We start from the raw sequence: 26,517 nt of genomic DNA, 5'->3' as shown, positions 1-26,517 counted from the left end.
CGCTGTGAGGCAGCCACAACATTCCCCTCTCTGTGACACCACAGCCCTGGCAGCTGCTGAATTCCCCTGTCTGTGACACCACAGCCGTGGCAACCCCAGTGTTTCCCTGTCTGTGACACCCGAGCAGTGGCAGTCCCATTGTCCCTGTCCTGGTGACACCACAGCTGTGGCAACCCCAACCTTCCCCTCTCTATGACACCACAGCTGTGGCAGCAGCACTAGAACAGAAGCAGCAGCCGTGGAACAACAGGGGAGCAGGGGAGGAGCAGAGAAGGAGCAGTGGAACAGTGGTGGATGAGCAGTGTTGGAGCAGCAGTGGAGCAGTGGTGGAGTAGGAGAGCAAGTGCTCAGAGCAGAGCAAATTACTGCACTTTAGCGTAAGAAACAAGGAACGTGCCTCACCCTTGCAATGTTGACAATGGGTGAAGAGCTTTTTGTGGTCCTAGTGCTAAAAAAGCAATTGGAATTCTTTTCCCTCCTTCCCCTTTTCTTCCTCTCTCTGGCAATGAGCCTTCAACTCTTCCTGCAGGTCTGCTTCCCATAATCTGCTCTGGACTTGGAATGTGCCAAACGAACAGAGGGAAGACAGAGATTAATGGACCATAAAAACTTCAGGCTTTCTCCTTGTAGCCTCTGAAGTTCAAGGACTTGGAAACTTCTGCTTTTTCAACTGTTCACCACATGCCACTCCTCTAATTTTACCCGGTCATAAAACCTTCCTGTGGCCCTGTTTGGGAATTGACACTCATATTTTTCAGGAGAACCACAGTGGGTGTCAAAGGTTGGGGTGCTGAAGCCTGTGGGAGCCTTGCCTGAATCACAGAGAATCCCAGTGTCCCTGGGTTTTTTTTCCCAGGAGTATCCAGATATTTGTCCCAGGTTCCAAGAAGGAAAAAAAGAAGTGGAGAAGTGGTTCCCAAGACATGTCCATGGCTGCAATTCCTGTTTGACAAAAGTGAAATTAGTGAAAGGCTCCTGCTTCTCTCTTTCCACAGGGACACTGTGGATTCATCCGGGATCTCTGGTGACCCAGCTGGGAAAACATTTCAGGCCACTGCCTTGACTGTTTGCTCTGGAGCTTGCCCAAGGAGCCGCAGTGCCCATGGGCAAAGATTTTCCTCTGGAATGTTGCTGCTTTGTGCTCCATTGATGAGAGAGCAGAGTGTCCCCGTGGGGGATTCTTGACTAGATGGACAAGTGCTATGATCTCATTGATGTGCTGACATCATCTTGAAAAGGAATTGTGCAAGACTCTGCAGTGTCCTAATTGGGGAACTTTGGCTGAGGCTTTGGCTGAACTTTGGGCCAGGCTTCCTTGGAGATCAGTGCCAGTCAGGGGGATGGAACCGGATGGCAATGGACCCCGTGCTGACAGCCCCAGGAGAACGAGCTGGACATTCACGGAGGCTCCCAGTGTGGGCAGATTGGCCCCCCAGCTTTGGGGACCCCATGGGAATGTCCCTGCTTCCTTCTGGGCTCTGTCTCAGTTTTGCAGAATCTGTTCCTATGGCTGTGCAGCCTTTCAGGAAGGATGTGTTTTCCCTCTCGTTTCCAGCCACTGTCCCAGTCACAGGGAGTCAGCCTCTTGCTGCTCCAAGGAAAGGTGCTGGTGGCACAGCCCATGTGTCACCCCCCGGTTCTGTCTGCAGCACTGGCGGCTTGGACATGAGGAGGTTGCATGGGGAACCTCCCTGTGGTGAGGAAGCTCAGGTACAGATCCTGGAAGGAAGCCCAAAGGCCCCAAAGCATTTCTGCAGGAGAATGCCTGCTCCAGTGTCTGTGAGGCAGAGCAGAAGGGCTGCTCAGACTTGCCACCCTGCTCTAGGCAATTCTGCTTGGCAGGAACAAACCCCACAAATCCCTTCCTTGAGCAGCAAGAGGCCCTATGTCCATCCCAGCATCCAAAAGGGACAGTCAGGGCCCCTGGCACAGGTGGGATCAGTGGGCTGGCACAGCAGCCCCAAGGCAGCATCAAGGATGTGTCTCTGGTGGACACTGATGCACTGTGCTTGGAAACCCCCATTCCAAAGGGGCAGAATCCATCCATCTTTCTGGAGGCATGACAGAATGCCACAGACTGTCTGTGCTGGAGACCTAGGAAGGTCTCACTGGGAAGGAGTGGCCAAATCACCCTCGTGGGACTGGCACTGAGTCTCCATTCATCCTTGGCAGGGATGTCCAGGACCCATTCAGGAGCCCGTGGGCTTTTGTCAGTGATGCCTTGAAGATGGAGAAGGTTCAAGAGCTGCTTGTCTTGCCTGAGACCCCCCCAGGATCCTTCCCTTGTGGGGTTGCTGTTGGGTCAAAGAACAGCAGGTGGCCAGTGGGGCCGGGACAGGGCAGAAATGACAACATCGCATCCCCTGGGACTCCCCGGTTCCCTTCCAAGAGCTGATCTGCACCCAGAGAGAAAAGCATTGCTCAAGAAGTCTCACTCACCCTTGAATACTCCCACCTGACCAGGGCAAAAACCCAATGGAGAGTGGAACATGATCCCTGGCCTTGAAAAGCATCTGCTGAGGGCACAGCAGCACTGAAAGAACTGAAGCACAGAAGGGCGCTCAGGAGAGCAGAGTGAGAAAGAGAAATGGGTGTCCAGAGCAGCAGAGCAACAGGCACTGGGATGGGGCCGTGTGGGACAGCCTGTGCTGGCCGATGCCATGTGGCCTGGTGAGGCTGGAAGGCATCCAGAGCACTTTGTTCTGCTAACCCTTGGCTCTGGCCAAGCTTCAAACCAAGTGCCTCCTTGTCAAAAAGAAAAAAGACCAGGGGCTGGAAGGAAAACTGATCCCAAGATGAGTCACCAGCCTGATAAGGATAACAACAGCTGGGAAACACCAACCAACAGAGGGAGGGGCAGCTGCAGGGCCATTATCTCAGAACCCTCAGTGCATGGCTATCAGCTGGGACAATTCACACCTTCCCAGGGGCATTCAAGCACTTCCTAGATGGCCAGGAGATACAATCAGCAATCAAGCAATCAGCGCAGGACTATCAATTATCCAGAATGACATAGAGTGTCCTGTGAACTCCCACCCAGTGAACTTTATTCAGTTTTGAAAGCCAGATGGGAAACACCTGGGACATTTGATAGCCTTGGGAACTTCCAGATTAATAGAAATGCCGACAATAGTGCTTTCAGAGATTTAATTATGGCAAAAGAAATGGAGAAAAATGTGCAGGAGATGAGTACAAACTCGGCTCCCACCCCAGACGAGATAACTCTAAGAGACATCAAGAAGATGGATCCAGAGTAGTCCCAGACCACGGAGATCTTCAGCTTATGGTTAACATCCAGAACAATCCAGGACATGCTGAGGGGTTGCAGGACTGTTTTGATTCCTAAGTCAACCAATCCAGAGCAGTTAAAGGACATTAACAAATGGACACCCATCACGATTGGTTCTGTCTAGCTAAGACTGTTCTCCAGGATTTTAACAGCCAAACTGAGCAAGGCCTGCCCCCTCAACCCCAGGCAAAGAGGCTGTATAAGAGCAGTGGGATGCTCTGAAGACCTGAAACTCCTGCAAACCATAATTTGGTGGGCAAAAAGAGAACACAAAGCCCTGGGTGTTGTATTTGTGGACATCGCCACAGCTTTTGACACCATAAGCCACCAGCACATTCTACATGCCCTACAGCAAAGGGAAGTTGTTCCCCACATCATCAATTTGGTGAGCAATATGTATGAAAACATCCATACGAATATCAAAAGAAAGGAAGCACAAAGAGACCACATCGAGATCCGTGTTGGAGTTAAGCAGGGTGATTCAGTGTCACCATTTTTATTTAATCTGGCCATGGACCCCCTATTGTGCAAGCTGGAAGAGGCCGGCAAAGGATTCCATCAAGGACCGAGCAGCGTCACAGTGATGGCTGTTATGTCTATTTTCGATAATTTGTGCTTGTGAGAAATAGATGCATGAAATATGTTATGTTGGTAAGAAATATTCCTGTAAGTTTTTTAAGCACTCAAGGTGGGGACAGGAAGGTTGCTTCACAGTATTTCAAAACCGCAGCTGGCAGCAGGGAGGAAAGGACCTAATTTGCAAAGGAATGGACGTGGCTGGTCCAGAGATGGGTGCTTCTCCAAGGTAATCTGAGGAACAGCCAGGCGGTGAATACTTGATAAATAGCTCAGATGGAGATAGCCAGAGCCATCAAGAAGACACATCTCAATGTCGAGTTCCAGTCACCCTCTGATTTGCATACATGGCTTCCCAGACACAGTTTTGTTCAATTCTATGAATATGTGGGACTTTGAATGGAAAGAAAAGCCCGATTGCCGAAATCCCTGCCTCGAGCAAAATAAACTGTATAAAAACCGCTTGAGCAGGACAGTCAGTGTGAACATAGGGGACCCTATGCTGTAGTGGTCAAACCTGGGTCTCACTCAGTGCTGATCCTGGACTTGGCACTGACCCTTTTTTTTTTTTTTTTTGATAGTGGCTTTTCCTTGTTATTCTCTAAATTTATATTTGGACCATTTAATATATTTTCTTTAATTAATAAATTGGAGCATTCATTTATACCAATGGCATTCGCAGATGATCTAGTTTTATGGAGCGATTCCTGGGAAAACATGAAGAGAGACATCAAGATATTAGAGACCTTCTCCAATCTCACTCGTCTCAAGACACCAGGGGAGAAGTGCTATGGCTTCAACATCAAGCCGCCAAAAGACTCCTACACTGTCAATGACTGCGTTGCCTGGACCATCAACAGCACACCCCTAAGCATGGTCCGCCCCAGCAAGTCTGGGAAATACCTGGGCCTGCAGATTGACCCGTGGACTGTGACAGCAAAATCCAACCTTTCTACAAAACTCAAATCCTGTCTCAAATGCATTGATAAGGCTCCACTTAAACCTTTGCAGAAAATCCATATCCTCAAAACTTATACCATCCCTCAGCAGACCTACCTGGCTGACCACTCGGACCTGAAGGCAGGGTTCCTAGATACCCTCCACCAGAAGGTTTGCACAAGCGTGAAGAACTGGCTGCAATTACGTTTGTCTGCCTGCAATGCTATGCTTTACTTGAGCACAAAGGACGGCGGTTTGGGCATCACCAAATTGGCAAGGCTGGTCCCTAGCGTGCAAGCTCGCAGATTGCATGGAATCGCTCAGTCTTCAGATGAGACCATGAAGATGTTCTGGCCTCCCCCTTTTCCAAACAGTCCTTTTTCAAATGCCCAGGTTTCCTGCACCCAAAAAACATTTGGGGGTCCCCCTTCTTAAGAGCCTTTTTCTTGAATTGCATCCAGTTATCATGAGGGTCAGGAGGGAATGATCAGTCTCATAATCTGAATCTCTGGGTCCTGGATCAAAAAGCTCCCCCTCCTCCTCACTGCTAGAGCCACAGTCAGCGATACAAACTGCTAACGACCGTGAGAAAGGATGCCTTCCCCTCCTTCGTCTGGGTAGGGGGGAGGTTGATGGCTGGGCCCCTCTCCAGAATCAGAGGTGCCAGTTTCAAGTGGACAGGGAGAGTCAGAGTGAGGCAGGGAGCCAGTGGCATCTGCAGAGGATACAGCCTGAGACTGCTCTTGCTTTTTCAATGTCTCAAAAGTATTCTCCAGGACGGGAGCCTATCTGACACCCATCGTAAAAGTGACTTAAGGTCCTGCTTTAGGATGGAAGAGCCATGCCTGCCCAGAAGGGCAAGCATGGTTCCATAGACGTCTCTCTTGCTGGACATGTCCTGTCCCTTTTTTAGTTCCCCTGGCTCACCTGTCAGTCACAGCAGACAGGCGATTGTGGGCCCATACGTGGTTCTCTCACCGTTACGATCAGTTCCAGCGGCTCGCCGACTGCCACCAGTCAGGTTCTTCCCTCACATGGAGGCACCAATTATCAGCGATGAAGAGAGAGAGATGGGGATTCGGTGTGATGGTCAAAGAATCCCAATTTATTGTGAAGTACAAAAGCTTATATACTTAGTCAAGGAAGACTAGTAATGTTTTACTACAATGATTGGGTTAAAGAGCACATAAATAAACATATTAATTTTAAACATTTCTACATTTTCCTACATTTTAAACATCTCTTGCTTGCAGAAATCTGATGTAATTTTCCTTTTTCTGGTAAACTCTGATTGAATTGTCTTGCAATCTTCATTTAATCCTGAAAGTTCTGTTTGCTATTGCCAGGCCATTTTGTTTATCAAATCTCTCATGCTAATAAGATCCAAAGCACTCTCTGATTTGTGTGCCCCAACAGGGTACCAGGGTGGGGACAACCAGGATGTTGGGGAAGGGGGAGTTCAGGGGGTCTCTGCTTTTGCAGAAAGGAGGGGCTAGGAGCTGGGAAAGGCAGGAATGGGGGCCCAAGGCATTCCAGGGTGTGCCAGGGTCAAGTCCACAGGAAGTCTGGTGGCTGGGAGCCATGGGATGCCTGGGAAAAGGGGAGCAGGGTGTCCTGCTGTGCAGAAATAGGGGATTCAGGGCGGTCCCTGTGCAGGATAAGGGGAGCAGGGGGGTCCTGGTGCCGGGAATGGTGGTTCAGGGTCCCGATGCCGGGACTCCTTGGACCCCCTACACCCCAAAGCAGAGAATAAGGAGAAAGGGGACCCTGGGACCCCAAAACCTCCAGCATCCCTAAGTGGGGAGATGGAACAGGGGGGAACTTTCTGGATTCCTGTGACTCCCTGCAGCCTGGGGAGGGCAGGGAGTGAGTAGATGAGGGACCACCAATACAAGTGTGACCCCAGCAGCTGGGACAGGGGGGAACACACAAACATGAAAGGGGAGAGACCAGAGACGGGGAACTCCTGAGAAGCATTTTCAGGGCTAAATCGTGGTATTTGGGAGGTTTTTATGGACCGCAGGTGGCCGGTGACTTCTAGGGATGGACTTGGGCAGAGGGACCTTCAAACCCAATGTGCTGATCCCCTGTTTTCCCCCTACCAGGATTTTCCATTCCCAGTCTTTGGGGGCAAGGACGAGAAGGATGCGACAAAGATGCCTGTCTTAGGTTGCAAGATGTAGCTGGGGGTGTGTCTATACCCATCTCATAGAGGTGGGCCAGTTATCACAGTCCCTGCCAGAGCTGCCACAGCCCAGCCCAGCCCTGGGGACTCAGCTCTACCCTACAGAGCCCTCCCAGCTCAGGCACTGCCCAGGGGCAGCTCTGGCTCTGCAGGCTCTGATGGCAATGTCAGAGCAACCCTGAGCAGGCTGGAAAAGCAACACAGATGCTGCCTCTAAAGGCCACTGTGCTGATTTCTGTCACTGCCTGGTTTATTGAGATCTAAGAGAAAACTTGTTTATTTTTCTCCACCTGAACTGAGACGAATATCTATATGCAATTTCTCATCCAGGCATCACAGAGCAGTAGATTAAAAAAGAAGGATTTTCCCTTTTATGCAGCCCCTGCTTTGCTGTTCTCCCTGTAGAATCTACTTGGAAATGTTCTGCAGTTCAATGCCGTGCTGGGAGCAGTCCTGAACAATGCAGCATCCTCAGCACACAAGGAGAACACTTCCAAGCCTTACCAGCTGTCTCCTTGCAGCCAGATCTTGTCCCCCAGTGCTGTGAGAAGCACCCAGGGCTGGCTGAGAGCTGTCCCTGGCAGGCAGCAGAGGCCCTGGCCCAGCACAGCGCCCTGGGCTGCAGGACCCTGCTCTGCAGGACAGCCCTGGGCACCCCTGGCCTCAGAGAATGGACTCACAGAGTCTGTGGGCATTGGGATGTTCCAGCCTTAGGAGAACACTGCAGGAGCTGCAGCTGCATTGTCCTGCAGCCAGAGGTTCCTGTGTCAAGGGCTGGCAGTGATTGTGCCCCAGGCACTTCTCAGCACCTTCCCAGCCCTGACTGATTGAAGCTCTCTGTGCCTCTGTGCTGTGCCTGGGCTGGATGCAGGCAGTGGCCCAGCCCTGCTGGGCTGTGCACAGGAGCTGCCAAGCCACACAAAGCCTTGGGCTGCTCCAGGCTGCTCCTGGGGGACGTCTTGCACCACAGCCCTGCCCTGGGAGAGAAATTCCTTTCTCCTGCTGTCCAGTCTGGGCCTCTCCAGCTGCCCTTGGGGCCATTATTTCCTTCTCAGGCTTATCTCCTCTAGGAAGAAAAGCTCCACCATCTCTGAAACCACCCTTCAGCCCCTCCCAGGCTACTCCTGTTCTCTCCTCAGTCTCCACACCACTGAGCCCAGAGCTTGCAGCCTCTACCTGCTGGTTGTGTGATGAGGCCTCCAAACCCCATCTTGGGAGATTTTTGGGTCCTCTCCAAGATCTGTGAAAATGGAAAAGTAGTGGTCCAAGGTATTTTCTGCCAAATCTTGCAGTGGCAGAACAAGGGTCAATATCTCTAAATTGCATGAGGCTGGACGCACATTTGTTAGAAGGAGGAAATATTATACAATGGAAAAAAACTGCAACTGTTTTTCCAGAGAAGAGGATGCACCATCCCAGGAATTGTCCAAGAGCAGGAGCTTTGTGCAACTGGACATAGAGGAATCCCCTCCCCTCCCCAAGGATGGAATTCCTGTTGTGTGGATTCTCTGATGTGCTGGGGGACCTCACAAGGCTTCTGGACAGAATGTCTGCTGAGGGCAGCCAGGCTGCTGCAGTGGCAGTGACCTCACAGCCATCACCATGGCAGCCCTGTCCCCTGGGCCTGGCTCTCCCCTTTCCTCTGCCCCTGCCTTGTCTCTGCTGCCATGAAGACTCTTTTCATTAAGATCTTGTCCCCAAGGTGCTGGGGCCAGTTGCTTCCCAGTCAGGCTCCTGGAGCACAAGTGGCTTTCCAGAGCCCAGCCAGAAATGAGCCCTGAAGCAGCAGCTCTGCAGTGCTGGCCACCAGGCTGGGTTGCCAAGGGAGGCTTCTGGCCATGCCCTGCAAGCAGCTGCTGCTGCCAAGATGCCTTTGGTGCCTCAGGCTCTCCCTGGCACAGCTCCCAGCAGGGCACTCTGCACTTGTGCCCGAGGCCTTCCCTGTGTGGGGGCTGGCCTGGGGCTTTTCCTGCAGCGGGACCTGCCCTGCTCATGGCACAGGAAAGGCAGTTCCTGCTGGAGCAGGAGGCTCTGCCTGCAAAGGGCTCAAACAACTCCAGCAAGGCCCTGCTTACTTCAGAATTGCTTCCTAGAGCAGAATGTTCTAAGAACTGTTGTAGCTCCTATGCTGTAGAGTAAATAACGCTGATTAAGATCTTTCTGTCTAATCATGATCAGAATCAATCAGAGCTGTATTTACATAAATCTCTCTGGTATTCCATCCTTAATGCTGTGGGACAAATGGCATTAAACTTCAATTCCACCTGTCCAATTTTTTACACCTTTGACAAAGTCTGGGGCTGCAATTGGATCCAGCCACTCACAGTCTCCTCTCTTAGAAGGAATTGTAGAAGTCTAGGGGTCCTTGAAGCTTTTGGGGTTCTATGGTGGCTGCTGGGTGTCATTTCTCCATCTCATGACTCAGCAGGAGTTTCTCTAATAAAGAAACAAAACTTTTGCCTGAAGCTCCCACTCTGCCCATGACAGGATCCCCTGTGCCTGTCTGGGACATCCCGGCTCTTTGGCAGCCTGGGGACTCCTGGGATGTCACCGTGGAGCCCCCGTGAGTGCCTGTGACAGATCAGTGCCTTTGCAACTCAAGGTGCCCTGGGATGTCACCATACAATGGCTGTGACTGCCTCTGACCACACAGAGCTCTATGCCATCCCCCAAAAGCCCTGGGAGCTCCCTCCACTCCTGTCCCTGGGCACCAGAGTGAAGAGGTTCCCACAGCTCCCAGCCAGGGACCCGCTCCCAAGGCTGCTGCCATGGCCACCAGGGCTGGCACCAGCTGGGATGCTCAGTCTCCACCAGCCAGGGTTTAGGAATGGGATTCCCCAATTTCCTGCTCCTGCTAAAACCGCCCTGCTACTCGCTGCCCTCCCGCCTCCCATGGAAAGCACAAAAGGCAAAGATCCCCGGCTGGGATAAGAACAATTTATTGGGAACAGCAACCTCATAAGGAAGAAATAGGAACACAAACAATATTGAACACAGAAGAGATAAGAAAACTACACCACCACCGACTGTCTCTTCCCAGCCACCTATTCCCTCCTACCTGGAAAGGCCACCCTCCTCCTCAGGAGAGAGAGAGAGAGTCCCTTTCCTGCCCCTGGCAATGACCTGAGGTGGGAGTGAATGTTATGACAGCACCACGGCCAGGCCCTCATGTTCTTTGAGCCCACATCATGTCATTGCCAGAGGCAGGAAAAGAGACAGGTTTCTTCCCAGCATGGATCACAGGGAACATGGATCACCAGGGCTCTTCCCAACATGGGTCCTCCAATGGGGGATGAAACAGGAGCAGTGCACAAAGCTCTTCCTGCAGTCAGGCCATTTGCAGGCCTTCCCTTACTGGTGTGTCCGTTGGTGTTCAGTCAAGTGAGAGTTCCTGGAGAAGCTCTTCCCACACTGGGAACACACGTAGGGCTTCTCCCCGGTGTGGATGCGGCGGTGGCTGATGAGGTGGGAGTTTTGCTTGAAGCCCTTCCTGCAGTCGGGGCAGCGGAAGGGCCTCTCATCTGTGTGAATCCGCTGGTGCAGGATGAGATGGGAGCTGATCCGAAACCTCTTCTGACACTCAGGACACTTGTAGGGTCGTTCCCCAGTGTGAATCATCTGGTGGCGGATCAGCTCAGAGCTGCAGCTGAAGCCCTTCCCACATTCCCCACACTTGTAGGGCCATTCCCCAGTGTGGATCATCTGGTGGCGGATCAGGTTGGAGCTCCGGCTGAAGCTCTTCCCACACTCCAAGCACTTGTAGGGCTTCTCCCTGTCATGAAACTGCTCATTCACCAGCAGCTTCGAGCTCTGGCTGAAGCTCTGTCCACCTTCCTGGCACAGACTGGGTCTTTTCTCTTCAGAGCACTCTGGGCTGGATTTGGAGCCCCTCTTCCTGCGGGATCTCTGGGGCTTTTCCTCCCCATTGGATTCCAGCACTGTGGAACCCCTCAAAACGGCCTCTTCCATGAGGCTCTGCTGCGGGGATTCGTCCTCCCTGGTCTCCATCTTCAGCTCCTTGTCTGGGGGAGGAAGAACAAGGACAGGATGGGATTTGCCTCCATGCCAGAGGGAAGGGGAAGGAGATGCCCCCAGGGCATCCCCGGGGGGTCGGCGCTGGCAGCGGGGTTGTCCTGCAGCCGGGGGCAATGCTGGGCTGGGAGATGGAGCAGGAGAGGGGGGGAAAGGGGCAGTGACTTCCTCCTCACCTGCCTGGGTGTCCTGGGGCATTGTCTCGGTTTGAAAAGACAGGTGTCTGCTAAGGAAGGCAGGATCCTCTCTTGAAATAGAAAATGTAAACCCCTTCCCTGCAAATAATGATGATTTTGAAATTAAGGGTTTCTCAGGGAAAAATATGGGCATAGGAATAACAGTTCTTTCCTAGAAAAACACAAATGCGATAGCACAAAATAAAAACCACTGACTGAGTCAGAATAGGAGTTGGCACCCTGTGGGTCAGGATGCTGGCAGCAGTCCCAGGAAATGGGGGCTGCAGTCCTCCTGCAGTATGACAGGTGTGGTTGTGTTGAAGCAATGATCCTGTAGAAGGCTGAAGTTTTCCTCTGAAGGTCCAGTGGTGGTGTTGTTGGGAATCTTCCTCTGGGAATCCAGTGGAGAAGAAAAGCTGCTCCACTGAGAATGCAGTGGGAAAAGATGCCGATGGCCTTCAAAGTCGGAGATTATATCCAGGCAGGAATGCTTGGCCCCTCCCCCTGGGCGGAGCATCTCACAATGGGATGATGTCATTTTTCTCAGTCCTGCAGGGACATTCAATGGCCCATTAAGAGAAGATATTTCCTGCAGGAAAGATTGGTTCTGGAAGAGATAAAGAAAACTGGTCAATTAACAGAAGATAACTGTATCACTTCTAAGAGATGGGAATTGATTACACACGCCCAGCTACATCATGTAATTTAGAGATATTGACCCTTGTTCTGACACTGCAAGATTTGGGAGAAAATACCTTTGACCACTATTTTTCCATTTTTACAGACCTTAGAGAGGACCCAAAAATCTCCCAAGATGGGGTTTGGAGGCCTCATCACACAACCAGCAGGTAGAGGCTGCGGGCTCTGGGCTCAGTGGCATGGAGACTGAGGAGAGAACAGGAGTAGCCTGGGAGGGGCTGAAGGGTGGTTTCAGAGATGGTGGAGCTTTTCTTCCTAGAGGAGATAAGCATGAGAAGGAAATAATGGCATCAAGGGCAGCTGGAGAGGCCCAGACTGGAGAGCAGGAGAAAGGAATTTCTCTCCCAGGGCATGGCTGTGGTGCAAGACGTCCCCCAGGAGCAGCCTGGAGCTGCCCAAGGCTTTGTGTGGCTTGGCAGCTCCTGTGCACAGCCCAGCAGGGCTGGGCCACTGCCTGCAGCCAGCCCAGGCACAGCCCAGAGGCACAGAGAGCTTCAATCAGTCAGGGCTGGGAAGGTGCTGAGAAGTGCCTGGGGCACAATCACTGCCAGCCCTTGACACAGGAACCTCTGGCTGCAGGACAATGCAGCTGCAGCTCCTGGAGTGTTCTCCTAAGGCTGGAACATCCCAATGCCCACAGACTCTGTGAGTCCATTCTCTGAGGCCAGGGGTGCCCAGGGCTGTCCTGCAGAGCAGGGTCCTGCAGCCCAGGGCGCTGTGCTGGGCCAGGGCCTCTGCTGCCTGCCAGGGACAGCTCTCAGCCAGCCCTGGGTGCTTCTCACAGCACTGGGGGACAAGATCTGGCTGCAAGGAGACAGCTGGTAAGGCTTGGAAGTGTTCTCCTTGTGTGCTGAGGATGCTGCATTGTTCAGGACTGCACCCAGCACGGCATTGAACTGCAGAACATTTCCAATTAGATTCTACAGGGAGAACAGCAAGGCAGGGGCTGCATAAAAGGGAAAATCCTTCTTTTTTAATCTACTGCTCTGGGATGCCTGGATGAGAAAATGCACAGAGATATTCGTCTCAGTTCAGGTGAAGAAAAATAAACAAGTTTTCTCTCAGATCTGAATAAAGCAGGCAGTGACAGAAATCAGCACAGTGGCCTTTAGAGGAAGCATCTGTGTTGCTTTTCCAGCCTGCTCAGGGTTGCTCTGACGTTGCCATCAGAGGCTGCAGAGCCAGAGCTGCCCCTGGGCAGTGCCTGAGCTGGGAGGGCTCTGTAGGGCAGAGCTGAGCCCCCAGGGCTGGGCTGGGCTCTGGCAGCTCAGGCAGGGCCCAGCCCAGGGCACAGGGAAGCAGCTGCTGGCAGGGACAGCTCCAGGCAGCAGAGGCCTGGGCAGGCAGTGGGGGAAATGTGCCCCTGTGAAAAACCCATATTATATACCTCTACGCACTTATTTACTATATGTATTATGCTGAAAGTTATGCTGTATTAACATTTTAATAATATAGTAAATGTAGTTTTGTAATCAAAATTAAGCATTAGTAGTTAAAATAGAAACTATGTGTGTGAGATCTTCTTTTTATTAGAAAAGGAGATGATAATCAAGGAATTCTTCACACAGAGATAACAATTACAGAAACCCCTACATTTTCCAGAGAAGAGGAATTTATGGTTTTCCTTATCAACAGAAACAAAGTTCTTCAAGCCTGACTTAGCCTCCAAGGCGCCTGGGGATTAACAGAAACTTTTTGAGAAGTACCATATGAATTTCTTGTTTTAAATAAAATATATGCATAATCATGAAGTGTTTTGTATATGCAACAGGTTACCCCTCTTAAGGAGTAAATTCTCTTTTAATGGGGTCCTTTTTCTGGCTCGTTTTTGTCCAGAGAGAGGTACCCAGCCCGGGCTGTAACTCCTTGCAGTTATTGTCTCATTAGTTGTCCTAACTCTAATTGTCTAACTTTTATTACTATACTTGTATTATTATTTTTTGTAACCATTTTATTTTTATTAAACTTTAATACATTTTAAAAGAAGTGATTGGCATTTTTCACACCCCCAAGCTGTGCTGGGATATTTAAAGTCCTCTCAAACCCACCTAGTCCAGGATTACTTTTTTTACAGATGCCCATGCCAAGACAGCACAAATGTCCAACAGCAGCTCCATCAGCCACTTCCTCCTGCTGGCACTGGCAGACACGTGGCAGCTGCAGCTCCTGCACTTCTGCCTCTCCCTGGCCATCTCCCTGGCTGCCCTCCTGGGCAACGGCCTCATCATCAGCGCCGGAGCCTGCGGCCACCACCTGCACACGCCCATGTTCTTCTTCCTGCTCAACCTGGCCCTCAGCCGCCTGGGCTCCACCTGCACCGCTGTCCCCAAAGCCATGCACAATTCCCTCTGGGACACCAGGACCAGCTCCTACGCAGGATGTGCTGCACAGCTCTTTTCTTTCTGTTCTCTATAGGACAAGAGCTTTCCCTCTGGACTGTCAAAATAGGGTAGAAACTGTTGCAAAATAGTTAATAATATGCTGTTAAAAGGTTTGGTTCTTATATTTTAAAAGGAGTTAAAAGGGTAGTTATAAGAAAAACGGTACTCAACTTACTTTTCTTAAGTGCTCTCCTTTTCAAGCCTATTAGAAAAGGTCTTCTTGGTCGTTTTCCCTGGCTCCCCATTTTTCTCTTCTCTTGGCTTGCTGTTCTTATCTGGCTTCTTGATTCAAGGCATCAAAAGCAGTCCTGCACTCATTGCTTGATTGCTGATTCTATCTCCTGGCCATCTAGTAAGTGCTTGAATGCCCCTGGGAAGGTGTGAATTGTCCCAGCTGATAGCCATGCACTGAGGGTTCTGAGATAATGGCCCTGCAGCTGCCCCTCCCTCTGTCGGTTGGTGTTTCCCAGCTGGTGTTATCCTTATCAGGCTGGTGACTCATCTGGGGATCAGTTTTCCTTCCAGCCCCTGCTCTTTTTTCTTTTTGGCAAGGAGGCACTTGGTTTGCAGCTTGCCCAGAGCCAAGGGTTGGCAGAGCAAGGTGCTCTGGATGCCTTCCAGCCTCACCAGGCCACATGGCATCGGCCAGCACAGGCTGTCCCACATGGCCCCATCCCAGTGCCTGTTGCTCTGCTGCTCTGGACACCCATTTCTCTTTCTCACTCTGCTCTCCTGAGTGCCCTTCTGTGCTTCAGTTCTTTCAGTGCTGCTGTGCCCTCAGCAGATGCTTTTCAAGGCCCAGGATCATGTTCCACTCTCCATTAGGTTTTTGCCCTGGTCAGGTGGGAGTATTCAAGGGTGAGTGAGACTTCTTGAGCAATGCTTTTCTCTCTGGGTGCAGATCAGCTCTTGGAAGGGAACCGGGGAGTCCCAGGGGATGCGATGTTGTCATTTCTGCCCTGTCCTGGCCCCACTGGCCACCTGCTGTTCTTGGACCCAACAGCAACCCCACAAGGGAAGGATCCTGGGGGGTCCCGGGCAAGACAAACAGCTCTTGAACCTTCTCCATCCTCAAGGCATCACTGACAAAAGCGCACGGGCTCCTGGACATCCCTGCCAAGGATGAATGGAGACTCAGTGCTGGTCCCACGAGGGTGATTTGGCCACTCCTTCCCAGTCAGACCTTCCTAGGTCTCCAGCACAGACAGTCTGTGGCATCCTGTCATGCCTCCAGAAAGATGGATGGATTCTGCCCCTTTGGAATGGGGGTTTCCAAGCACAGTGCATCAGTGTCCACCAGAGACACATCCTTGATGCTGCCTTGGGGCTGCTGTGCCAGCCCACTGATCCCACCTGTGCCAGGGGCCCTGACTGTCCCTTTTAGATGCTGGGATGGACATAGGGCCTCTTGCTGCTCAGGGAAGGGATCTGTGGGGTTTGTTCCTGCCAAGCAGAATTGCCTAGAGCAGTGTGGCAGTCTGAGCAGCCCTTCTGCTCTGCCTCACAGACACTGGAGCAGGAGCTCTCCTGCAGAAATGCTTTGGGGCCTTTGGGCTTCCTTCCAGGATCTGTACCTGAGCTTCCTCACCACAGGGAGGTTCCCCATGCAACCTCCTCATGTCCAAGCCGCCAGTGCTGCAGACAGAACCGGGGGTGACACATGGGCTGTGCCACCAGCACCTTTCCTTGGAGCAGGAAGAGGCTGACTCCCTGTGACTGAGACAGTGGCTGGAAACGAGAGGGAAAACACATCCTTCCTGAATTGCTGCACAGCCATAGGAACAGATTCTGCAAAACTGAGAGAGAGCCCAGAGGGAAGCAGGGACATTCCCATGGGGTCCCCAAAGCTGGGGGGCCAATCTGCCCACACTGGGAGCCTCTGTGAATGTCCAGCTCGTTCTCCTGGGGCTGTCAGCACGGGGTCCATTGCCATCCGGTTCCATCCCCCTGACTGGCACTGATCTCCAAGGAAGCCTGGCCCAAAGTTCAGCCAAAGCCTCAGCCAAAGTTCCCCAATTAGGACACTGCGGAGTCTTGCACAATTCCTTTTCAAGATGATGTCAGCACATCCATGAGATCATAGCACTTGTCCATCTAGTCAAGAATCCCCCACGGGGACACTCTGCTCTCTCATCAATGGAGCACAAAGCAGCAACATTCCAGAGGAAAATCTTTGCCCATGGGCACTGCGGCTCCTTGGGCAAGTTCCAGATCAAACAGTCAAGGCAGTGGCCTGAAATGTTTTCCCAGCTGGGTCACCAGAGATCCCGGATGCATCCACAGTGTCCCTGTGGAAAGAGAGAAGCAGGAGCCTTTCACTAATTTCACTTATGTCAAACAGGAATCGCAGCCATGGACATGTCTTGGGAACCACTTCTCCACTTCTTTTTTCCTACTTGGAACCTGGGACAAATATCTGGATACTCCTGGGAAAAAAACCCAGGGACACTGGGATTCTCTGTGACTCAGGCAAGGCTCCCACAGGCTTCAGCACCCAAACCTTTGACACCCACTGTGGTTCTCCTGAAAAATATGAGTGTCAATTCCCAAACAGGGCCACAGGAAGGTTTTATGGCCGGGCAAAAGTTAGAGGAGTGGCATGTGGTGAAGAGTTGAAAAAGCAGAAGTTTCCAAGTCCTTGAACTTCAGAGGCTACAAGGAGAAAGCTTGAAGTTTTTATGGTCCATTAATCTCTGTCTTCTCTCTGTTCATTTGGCACATTCCAAGTCCAGAGCAGATTATGGGAAGGAGACCTGCAGGAAGAGTTGAAGGCTCATTGCCAGAGAGAGGAAGAAAAGGGGAAGGAGGGAAAAGAATTCCAATTGCTTTTTTAGCACTAGGACCACAAAAAGCTCTTCACCCATTGTCAACATCCCAAGGGTGAGGCACGTTCCTCGTTTCTTACGCTAAAGTGCAGTAATTTGGAAACAGTCCCTGGATTAGAACAAAACCACAGGCCAATAACTGACCCACTTTGGTTCCCAAATCAGAAATCATGCAACTTCTCCCCAGATGTGTTTCCCTGCAGTAAAGAAGGCAGTTTGAAAACTTTTCTCCCAAGTTTCTTCTGAGTTCATGACTTCAGACGAACTGGAACCGTCCTGGCAGCACAAAAGCAGCCACAATGAGCAGGATCAAACCCCCAGGTCATCCTTCAATGCACTCGATCCACACCTTCCACAGCCCAGCAGCAATTCCTGCCTCTGCCCCCCGCGCTGGGTCAGCCTGAAGGGATCGCTCTGTTGTGCGGGGCCGGCTCCTGCAGCGCTCGGAGCCGCTCTGTGTCCCACAGCTCCACAGCTGTGGGGCCTGTGTCACCTCTATTCCATGGCTGTAGTTCCTGTTCCACCACTGCTCCACCTTTTCCATGCTCACTCCACTGCTGCTCAAAAGCTGTGTTGTGCTGTTTCAGCACACTTGCTCTGCTCCTCCACCACTGCTCCACTGCTGCTCCAACACTGCTCATCCACCACTGTTCCACTGCTCCTTCTCTGCTCCTCCCCTGCTCCCCTGTTGTTCCACGGCTGCTGCTTCTGATCTAGTGCTGCTGCCACAGCTGTGGTGTCACAGAGAGGGGAAGGTTGGGGTTGCCACAGCTGTGGTGTCACAGAGCCAGGGACAATGGGACTGCCACTGCTCTGGTGTCACAGAAAGGGAAACACTGGGGTTGCCACGGCTGTGGTGTCACAGACAGGGGAACTCAGCAGCTGCCAGGGCTGTGGTGTCAGAGAGAGGGGAATGTTGTGGCTGCCTCACAGTGGTATCACACACATGGGAATGCTGGGGCTGTCACTGCTCTGTTGTCATACAGAGGAGAATGATGGGGCTGCCAATGCTGTGATGTCATGGTTTGACACTGGCGCAATGCCAGCGACCCCATGAAAATACACCTTCCCAAATAAATGCTGTGAGATGTTATCAGGAACAGAGCAGAGCAGGCCCAAGCTTAATAACAAAGGGAAAAAAAAACTTTATTTAACTACTACTACAGAAGATACACACACTAAATCCAGGATGAAGACCCTCTAAAACACCCGTCCTCCTCCCAATTTCCAAGACAACCACCATGAAACGTCACCCGGGATTCCTGTTCAAATTACCACCCTTCAGATAATCAATACTCAGTCTATCAAGGGAGAGAGAAGCCTCTCCTGTGCCATAGACCCCACAGGAAACACAGTTGCCACCTCCTGTGTTTCCACATCACACACGGCAACCACCCAGAGTAAATCTGCCAGTGTGACACTCTCCTTTCCATGTCACAGGGCTCTCACCATCACGCATGGACAGACTGCTCATAGGGCTCCTGTAAGGATGCTTTGCCACAGACCCAAAGATACAACAGTTCAGCTTCTCATCTTGGGACTACAGTCCCCCCCATTTTCCCCTGGGGCCAAGGGTCCAGGAACAGAAATCATCTTCTTCCTGAAGACAGAGGGCATCACCATTCCCTCCTCAGCTTTCCTCTGTTCTTGCCATTCCTTCGCTGGTGGTTGCTGAAGCTGGTCTCCTTGGGTCACCACTGCATCCCCCTAAAATGCAGTCTCTATTGCAGGAGAATTTGGTTCAGTCGAGGGCTAACAAGAAAAGCCTAGCCAAAAGCTACTTCATCATCTCCTCCCACCTAAATATTTCTTCTTCTAACATCTCAGGTCCTGGACTGTCTCTCTTCCACTACAAATCGAGGAGGAGTAATATTTTACAAAGCCCTCATTTCCTGGAAAGGGTTAAAGGTTCAGACTCCCTGGATGGCTGAAATCCCTGCCCCGCATTCTCGACTCCCACACTGGGCATCATCCCCCCCCTTTCTGCATCTCCTCTGCCGGCAAATCTCCAGGTGATGTCAGGCTCTCTGTCTCTTTCCCTCTGAGGGGGAGGACAAAGGCATCTCTGCTTCTCTCCACCCTTCCCTCTGTAGGAGCTGGCTCGGTTCCAGACCTTCAGCCCCCTCGGCCGAACTGGACAAGGCCATGACTGGTCAGGGGAGAGTCTGCACTGCACTCTCTGATGACTGGAAACAAAGAGAGAGTTCCCCTGGGAGTTCTTGCTTTTAACCCCCTGTTAAAACCCCCTGAGAACCCTCTGTTCTCAGAGGCGTGTCCATATGTTCAGTGGTCACTCCAGGTGCCAATATCCAAACATGATCACTGATTGCTTTGACCCAACTTCCCGAAAAAAAAAATTCACTTCCATGTCAAACCACGACAGTAGAATCTACTTGGAAATGTTCTGCATTTCAATGCCTTGCTGGGAGCAGTCCTGAACAATGCAGCATCCTCAGCACACAAGGAGAACACTTCCAGGCCTTACCAGTGGTCTCCTTGCAGCCAGATCTTGTCCCCCAGTGCTGTGAGAAGCACCCAGGGCTGGCTGAGAGCTGTCCCTGGCAGGCAGCAGAGGCCCTGGCCCAGCACAGCGCCCTGGGCTGCAGGACCCTGCTCTGCAGGACAGCCCTGGGCACCCCTGGCCTCAGAGAATGGACTCACAGAGTCTGTGGGCATTGGGATGTTCCAGCCTTAGGAGAACACTCCAGGAGCTGCAGCTGCATTGTCCTGCAGCCAGAGGTTCCTGTGTCAAGGGCTGGCAGTGATTGTGCCCCAGGCACTTCTCAGCACCTTCCCAGCCCTGACTGATTGAAGCTCTCTGTGCCTCTGGGCTGTGCCTGGGCTGGCTGCAGGCAGTGGCCCAGCCCTGCTGGGCTGTGCACAGGAGCTGCCAAGCCACACAAAGCCTTGGGCTGCTCCAGGCTGCTCCTGGGGGACGTCTTGCACCACAGCCCTGCCCTGGGAGAGAAATTCCTTTCTCCTGCTCTCCAGTCTGGGCCTCTCCAGCTGCCCTTGGTGCCATTATTTCCTTCTCATGCTTATCTCCTCTAGGAAGAAAAGCTCCACCATCTCTGAAACCACCCTTCAGCCCCTCCCAGGCTACTCCTGTTCTCTCCTCAGTCTCCATGCCACTGAGCCCAGAGCCCGCAGCCTCTGCCTGCTGGTTGTGTGATGAGGCCTCCAAACCCCATCTTGGGAGATTTTTGGGTCCTCTCCAAGGTCTGTGAAAATGGAAAAATAGTGGTCCAAGGTATTTTCTCCCAAATCTTGCAGTGGCAGAACAAGGGTCAATATCTCTAAATTACCTGATGTAGCTGGGGGTGTGTAATCAATTCCCATCTCTTAGAAGTGATACAGTTATCTTCTGTTAATTGACCAGTTTTCTTTATCTCTTCCAGAACCAATCTTTCCTGCAGGAAATATCTTCTCTTAATGGGCCATTGAATGTCCCTGCAGGACTGAGAAAAATGACATCATCCCATTGTGAGATGCTCCACCCAGGGGGAGGGGCCAAGCATTCCTGCCTGTTTATAATCTCGGACTTTGAACAGCATCGGCATCCTTTTCCCACCGCATTCTCAGTGGAGCAGCTTTTCTTCTCCACTGGATTCCCAGAGGAAGATTCCCAACAACACCACCACTGGACCTTCAGAGGAAAACTTCAGCCTTCTACAGGATCATTGCTTCAACACAACCACACCTGTCATACTGCAGGAGGACTGCAGCCCCCATTTCCTGGGACTGCTGCCAGCATCCTGGCCCACAGGGTGTCAGGTCGTATTCTGACTCAGTCAGTGGTTTTTTTCCTTTGTCCAATAGCATTTGTATTTTAAATTATTTTCTAGGAAAGAACTGTTATTCCTATTCCCCTATATTTGCCTAAGAGACCCTTAATTTGAAAATAATAATAATTTGGCAGGAGGGAGGTGGTTAATATTTTCCATTTCAATGGATCTCCTGCCTTTCTTAGCAGACAGCTGTCTTTTCAGACCGAGACAATGCCCCAGGACACCCAGGCAGGTGAGGAGGAAGTCACTGCCCCTTTCCCCCCCTCTCCTGCTCCATCTCCCAGCCCAGCATTGCCCCCAGCTGCAGGACAACCCCGCTGCCAGCGCCGACCGCCCGGGGATGCACTGGGGGCATCTCCTTCCCCTTCCCTCTGGCATGGAGGCAAATCCCATCCTGTCCTTGTTCTTCCTCCCCCAGACAAGGAGCTGAAGATGGAGACCAGGGAGGACAAATCCCCGCAGCAGAGCCTCATGGAAGAGGCCGTTTTGAGAGGTTCCACAGTGCTGGAATCCAATGGGGCAGAAAAGCCCCAGAGATCCCGCAGGAAGAGGGGCTCCAAACCCAGCCCAGAGTGCTCTGAAAAGACCCAGTCTGTGCCAGGAAGGTGGACAGAGCTTCAGCCAGATGTCGGAGCTGGTGGTGAATGAGCAGCTTTGTGATGGGGAGAAGCCCTACAAGTGCTTGGAGTGTGGGAAGAGCTTCAGCCAGAGCAGCACCCTGATCCGCCACCAGATGATCCACACTGGGGAATGGCCCTACAAGTGTGGGGAATGTGGGAAGGGCTTCAGGTGCAGCTCTGAGCTCATCACCCACCAACGCACCCACACCGGGGAGAGGCCCTACGAGTGTCCTGAGTGTCAGAAGGGGTTTCGGATCAGCTCCCATCTGATCCTGCACCAGCGGATTCACACAGATGAGAGGCCCTTCCGCTGCCCTGACTGTGGGAAGGGCTTCAAGCAAAACTCCCACCTCATCAGCCACCGCCGCATCCACACCGGGGAGAAGCCCTATGAGTGTCCCCAGTGTGGGAAGAGCTTCTCCAGGAACTCTCACTTGACCGAACACCAACAGAGGCACCGGTAAAGGAAGGCCTGCAAATGCCCTGACTGCAGGAAGAGCTTTGTGCACTGCTCCTGCTCCATCCCCCATTGGAGGACCAATGTTGGGAAGAGCCCTGGTGACCCATGTTCCCTGTGATCCATGCTGGGAAGAAACCTGTCTCTTTTCCTGCCTCTGGCAATGACATGAGGTGGGCTCAAAGAACATGAGGGTCTGGCCATGGTGCTGTCATAACATTCACTCCCACCTCAGGTCATTGCCAGGGGCAGGAAAGGGACTCTCTCTCTCTCCTGAGGAGGAGGGTGTCCTTTCCAGGTAGGAGGGAATAGGTGGCTGGGAAGAGACAGTCGGTGGTGGTGTAGTTTTCTTATCTCTTCTGTGTTCAATATTGTTTCTGTTCCTGTTTGTTCCTTATCTCATTGCTGTTCCCATTAAACTGTTCTTATCCCAGCCGGGGATCTTTGCCTTTTGTGCTTTCCATGGGAGGCGGGAGGGCAGCGAGTAGCAGAGCGGTTTTAGCAGGAGCAGGAAATTGGGGAATCCCATTCCTAAACCCTGGCTGGTGGAGACTGAGCATCCCAGCTGGTGCCAGCCCTGGTGGCCATGGCAGCAGCTTTGGCAGCGGGTCCCTGGCTGGGAGCTGTGGGAACCTCTTCACTCTGGTGCCCAGGGACAGGAGTGGAGGGAGCGGCTGCAACTGAGTCGGGGCAGGCTTAGGTTGGATCTCAGGAAAAGGTTTTTCCCCAGAGGCTGCTGGGACATTGACCAGGCTCCCCAGGGAAGGGTCACAGCTCCAGGGCTCTCTGCACTCCAGCAGCGTTTGGACAGCGCTGCCAGGCCCAGGCTGGCATTGTTGGGGTGTCCTGTGCAGGGCCAGCAGCTGGACTCGAGGATCCTGATGGAAAACCCAGGATGGCTGGGACTAGGGGTCCCGGGTGTTTTCGGTGTTGAGGAAAGCAGGGGCTGGGTGGTGGGAAAGGCAGGAATAGGGGTCCAGGGGGTCTGTGGGCGAAGGAAAAGGGGGCTCTGGGGGCTGAGAGAGGCGGGATGGCCGGGAAGGGGGTGCAGGGGTTGTTGGTGCCGGATAAGGGGGTGCAGGGTGGAACCCACGCCGGGAATGGGGGTGCGGGGGGATGGCGGCGCCCAGGAATGGGGGTTCGGGGGCCCCTCGGTGCTCCGGAACGGGCGATCAAAGAGTCCCGGTGCCGGGGGTCCCTCTCACCTCTCGCCGCCCCCCCCGGAGCCCCAGGAGCGCCCCCAGCCCCAGCGCTGGAGCCATCGCTCTGCTCCGCTGCGGCCCCGCCCCCAGAGCCGCCTCCGGCCCCGCCATTGGCGCCGCTCTTTGCTGCCCGCCAATGGCAGCCCGAGGCTGCAATGACGTCACCGGGCACCGGGCAGATCCCGGCAGCGCAGGGCGGGAAAGGCCGAAGCAAAAGTGCCCGAGGGAGCGAGGGGGGAGGGGACGGGGGAATTCCAGAGAATTCCCCGGGATCCCCTCCTGGCATCCCCCGGCAGCTCCTCGGCCGCTCCCTGCGGGACCCCCGGGCCGGGCTGGGCTCAGCTGCCGGGCCCTGCGCTCCAAGCCTGCCTGGAACCCGCCGGCTTCGGCCCGAAGCGGGGCAAGCCCCGCCATCCGCGTGTGATAAATTGAGGCGAATAATTTGATTCAGCCTTTTTAAGGTCAATTAGCATTTTATTAATTACAGCAAGCAGTAGCAAGCAAAACAGCGCTGGGTGGGTAGGGGTCTCCTAACCGCCCCTCCTGCAGTGTCCCACACTGCATTGCCCCACACCCCACTCCCTTATTCAGTCTCTTTTATAGTTTCTTGGAGGTTTCTTCATTCGTGTCTTTTGCGATAGCGGTGGGCGTAGCTTGAGCATCTCTCTGCGTCGTTTCTGCATTGTGTCGAGGCAGGTGATCGCTGATTTCACAATCGGCTCCGGACAGCGATGGGCGTACCCGGAGCACTCCTACGTTGTCTAGTCCGGTGGCCGTTGCCTGGTGGTCGCTGATTTCATAATCAGCTCCGGCCATCCCCCGACATCCTTAGCCTGTGTCTGCAAAAAAGCTACGAAAAGCCCCCTATATGGTGATTAATCATACTTGTAATCTTGCGGTTTTGCAATATGCCTATAGCCTTGTGGTTTGTAGCAGTGGCTTTTTTATTGTTCTCCCCTATCTCCTAACAAGCAGGCTAGTCCCTTATACTTTAATTTTTATATTTCCTCCTTTAATATTCTAATTCTTTTGATGAACAAACAAGTTACCACAGTTTATTACACGCGGATCCATTTTTTCCTGCGGCTGCGGCTCCCAGCCCCGGCGGAGCAGGAGCGGGCGCTGGGACTGCGATCCCTGACTGGCGATTCCCTTCTGTGCCTCTCGCTCTTCTCTCCCTTTCCTTGGGGCGATCACAGATCGCAGAGCGGCTGCAGAGCCCCGTGCCCAGGCCGGGTTTCCCAGCAAAGGGAGGCCTGGGGGTGAGGTGCCCCGGGCTGGCCGGGAATGGGGGTCCGGGGGTGCCCGGAGTCAGGGAAACGGGGGATCCAGGGGCTGCCAGAGGAGGAGAGCCGGCAAAGGGAGTGCAGGGGATGTCAGGGCAGGATAAGGGGGTACAGGGGGTCCTGGAAGTGGGGAAGGAGCTGCGGGGGGGTCCCGCAGGACCCCAGGAATGGGGATTCCAACGGGGTCCCAGGGGGGCTCCCCGAAGCCGCTCCCAGAGGGGAGCAGGAGCTGGGGCAGGACTCTGGGGAGAGAAAAGGGGGTGACCCCGGCATGGGGGGACATGGGGGAGTCAGACGCGCTCCCAGGGGGAACACGACCCCCGGACCCTCCTCCCCTTCTCCCGCAGGGGATGCTGAGCCCCAGCCCAGCAGACGAAGCCCAACACGAAGCCCCCGAGCCCCGGCAGCATCTTGGGGGGCGTCCGGCTGCAGCTCCGGGGGCGGGAGGGGCAGGATCTGGGAAACGGCAGCGGCTGCCGGGAAGGGACCGGCATGGACTGGGACAGGCTGGGATGGAGTGGGACACCGGGATACAGCGGGACACACCGCACCCAGGACTGGGACCCACAGGGAGCAGGATCAGAGCACACTGGGACCCAGCAGGACCAGAACTGGGGCAACAGGGATCATAGTGGCACCAACCCGGATTGACTGGGAGTGGCTGAGAGTGACTGGGATCATACTGCTGGAAACTGGAACCTTACTGGGCTGAGTGGATGTGACTGGGAATGACTAGGAGTATGCTGAGGCCATCTGGGATGTACTGGGAGTGTCTGTAACTGTACTGGGAGTGACTGGGAACACACTGAGAGCAACTGGGAGTGACTGAGTCTACACTGGGGGCAACTGGGATTGATTGGGACCATGCTGGAGAAGACTGGGATCATAGTGGGCTCATACTGGGATCATACCTGGAGTGACTGGGTCTATGCTAGGGGCCACTGAGAGCAACTGGAATCATACTGGGAGTGACCAGGATGATACTGGGAACATAGTGAGTGTAACTGAAAGTGGCAGGGAGTGACCTGGAGGGAACTGGGGGAACTGGCTGAGCTGGGGCTCAGGGCTGTTCTCCCCCAGGGCTGCCCCGGGTCCTGCTGCCACCCCCAGCCCACAGAGCCGAGGGACAGGGGACAGGGACAGGGGACAGCCGAGGGACAGGGCACAGCCGAGGGACCGGGGCGTCTCAGTGCCGGCCGGGCAAAGGGGTAAAAGGACATCTCCATTGTCAGGAATGGGAGTGCAGGGGGGTCTCAGGGTCACAGAAATGGGGGGGCAGGGACGTGGAGAGGTAGAAGGGAGTTGTAGGGATTTGTGGAAGAGGGGACAGTGGGAGCCACGCCGCTCCGGCGCCTCCTGAACTCGCAGCACCCTCCCGTCCCCTCCTGTCAGGGAGTAGTGCAGAGCCAGAAGGTCCCCCCTGAGCCTCCTTTTTTCCAGGCTGAGCCCCTTTCCCAGCTCCCTCAGCCCCTCCTGCTGTTCCAGCCAGGGTAGAATACTAGTGCTACCCCGAGAGCAATGGATAGGCCTGCCAGGGGTGCCTTTATCACCACATTTGAAGCTTTCCTAAATACTTGGAGAAAAACTCTTCAGAAAGCACCAAAGTCAAGTCAGTAGCTCAAGTGACGATCGCCTTTGAAAGTCGCTGCGGCTCGGCCCGGCCCCGCCCGGCCCGGCCCCGCCCGGCCCCGACGATCGGGTGCCGTGGGTGCCTGGTAACCGCGAACGCGGCGGCGGCGGCGGCTGTGACGTGCGGGGCTGCTGTGCTGCGGAACAGCTCAGTGGCCACAGACCGCGCTCCTGGCTGCTTGTGCCAGCCTGGGCTCGTGCAGGCGGCTACACTCGCCATTCACAAGCGAATTGTTCGCAGAGCATTGGACTCTGCAAAGGAGTCCTGAACACGCAGAGCATTCGTCTCTGCAAGGGATTCCTGATTTTGCAGAGCATTGGTCTCTGCCAAGGATTCATCAAAACGCAGAGCATTGGTCTCTGCACAGGATTCCTGAACACGCAGAGCATTGGTGTCTGCACAGGATTCCTGAACACGCAGAGCATTGGTCTC

The 26,517-nt window shown here is 53.5% G+C and overlaps 1 protein-coding gene across 1 annotated transcript in view; it reads right to left on the bottom strand.

Moving 5' to 3' along the window:
- Positions 1–26,517, bottom strand: part of LOC128821200 (zinc finger protein 208-like) — a 1,118,338-nt gene that overhangs the window by 971,893 nt on the left and 119,928 nt on the right. Inside the window, exon 3 of the mRNA XM_054002161.1 lies at positions 10,345–10,803. Within this exon, the coding sequence (XP_053858136.1) occupies positions 10,345–10,803 (459 nt within the window). The remainder of the gene's footprint in view (positions 1–10,344; positions 10,804–26,517) is intronic.

This window comes from Vidua macroura, chromosome 36 (assembly GCF_024509145.1).
Source record: "Vidua macroura isolate BioBank_ID:100142 chromosome 36, ASM2450914v1, whole genome shotgun sequence".
Classification (NCBI taxonomy): Eukaryota; Metazoa; Chordata; class Aves; order Passeriformes; family Viduidae; genus Vidua; species Vidua macroura.
This window is presented reverse-complemented; position numbering and strand designations above follow the sequence as displayed.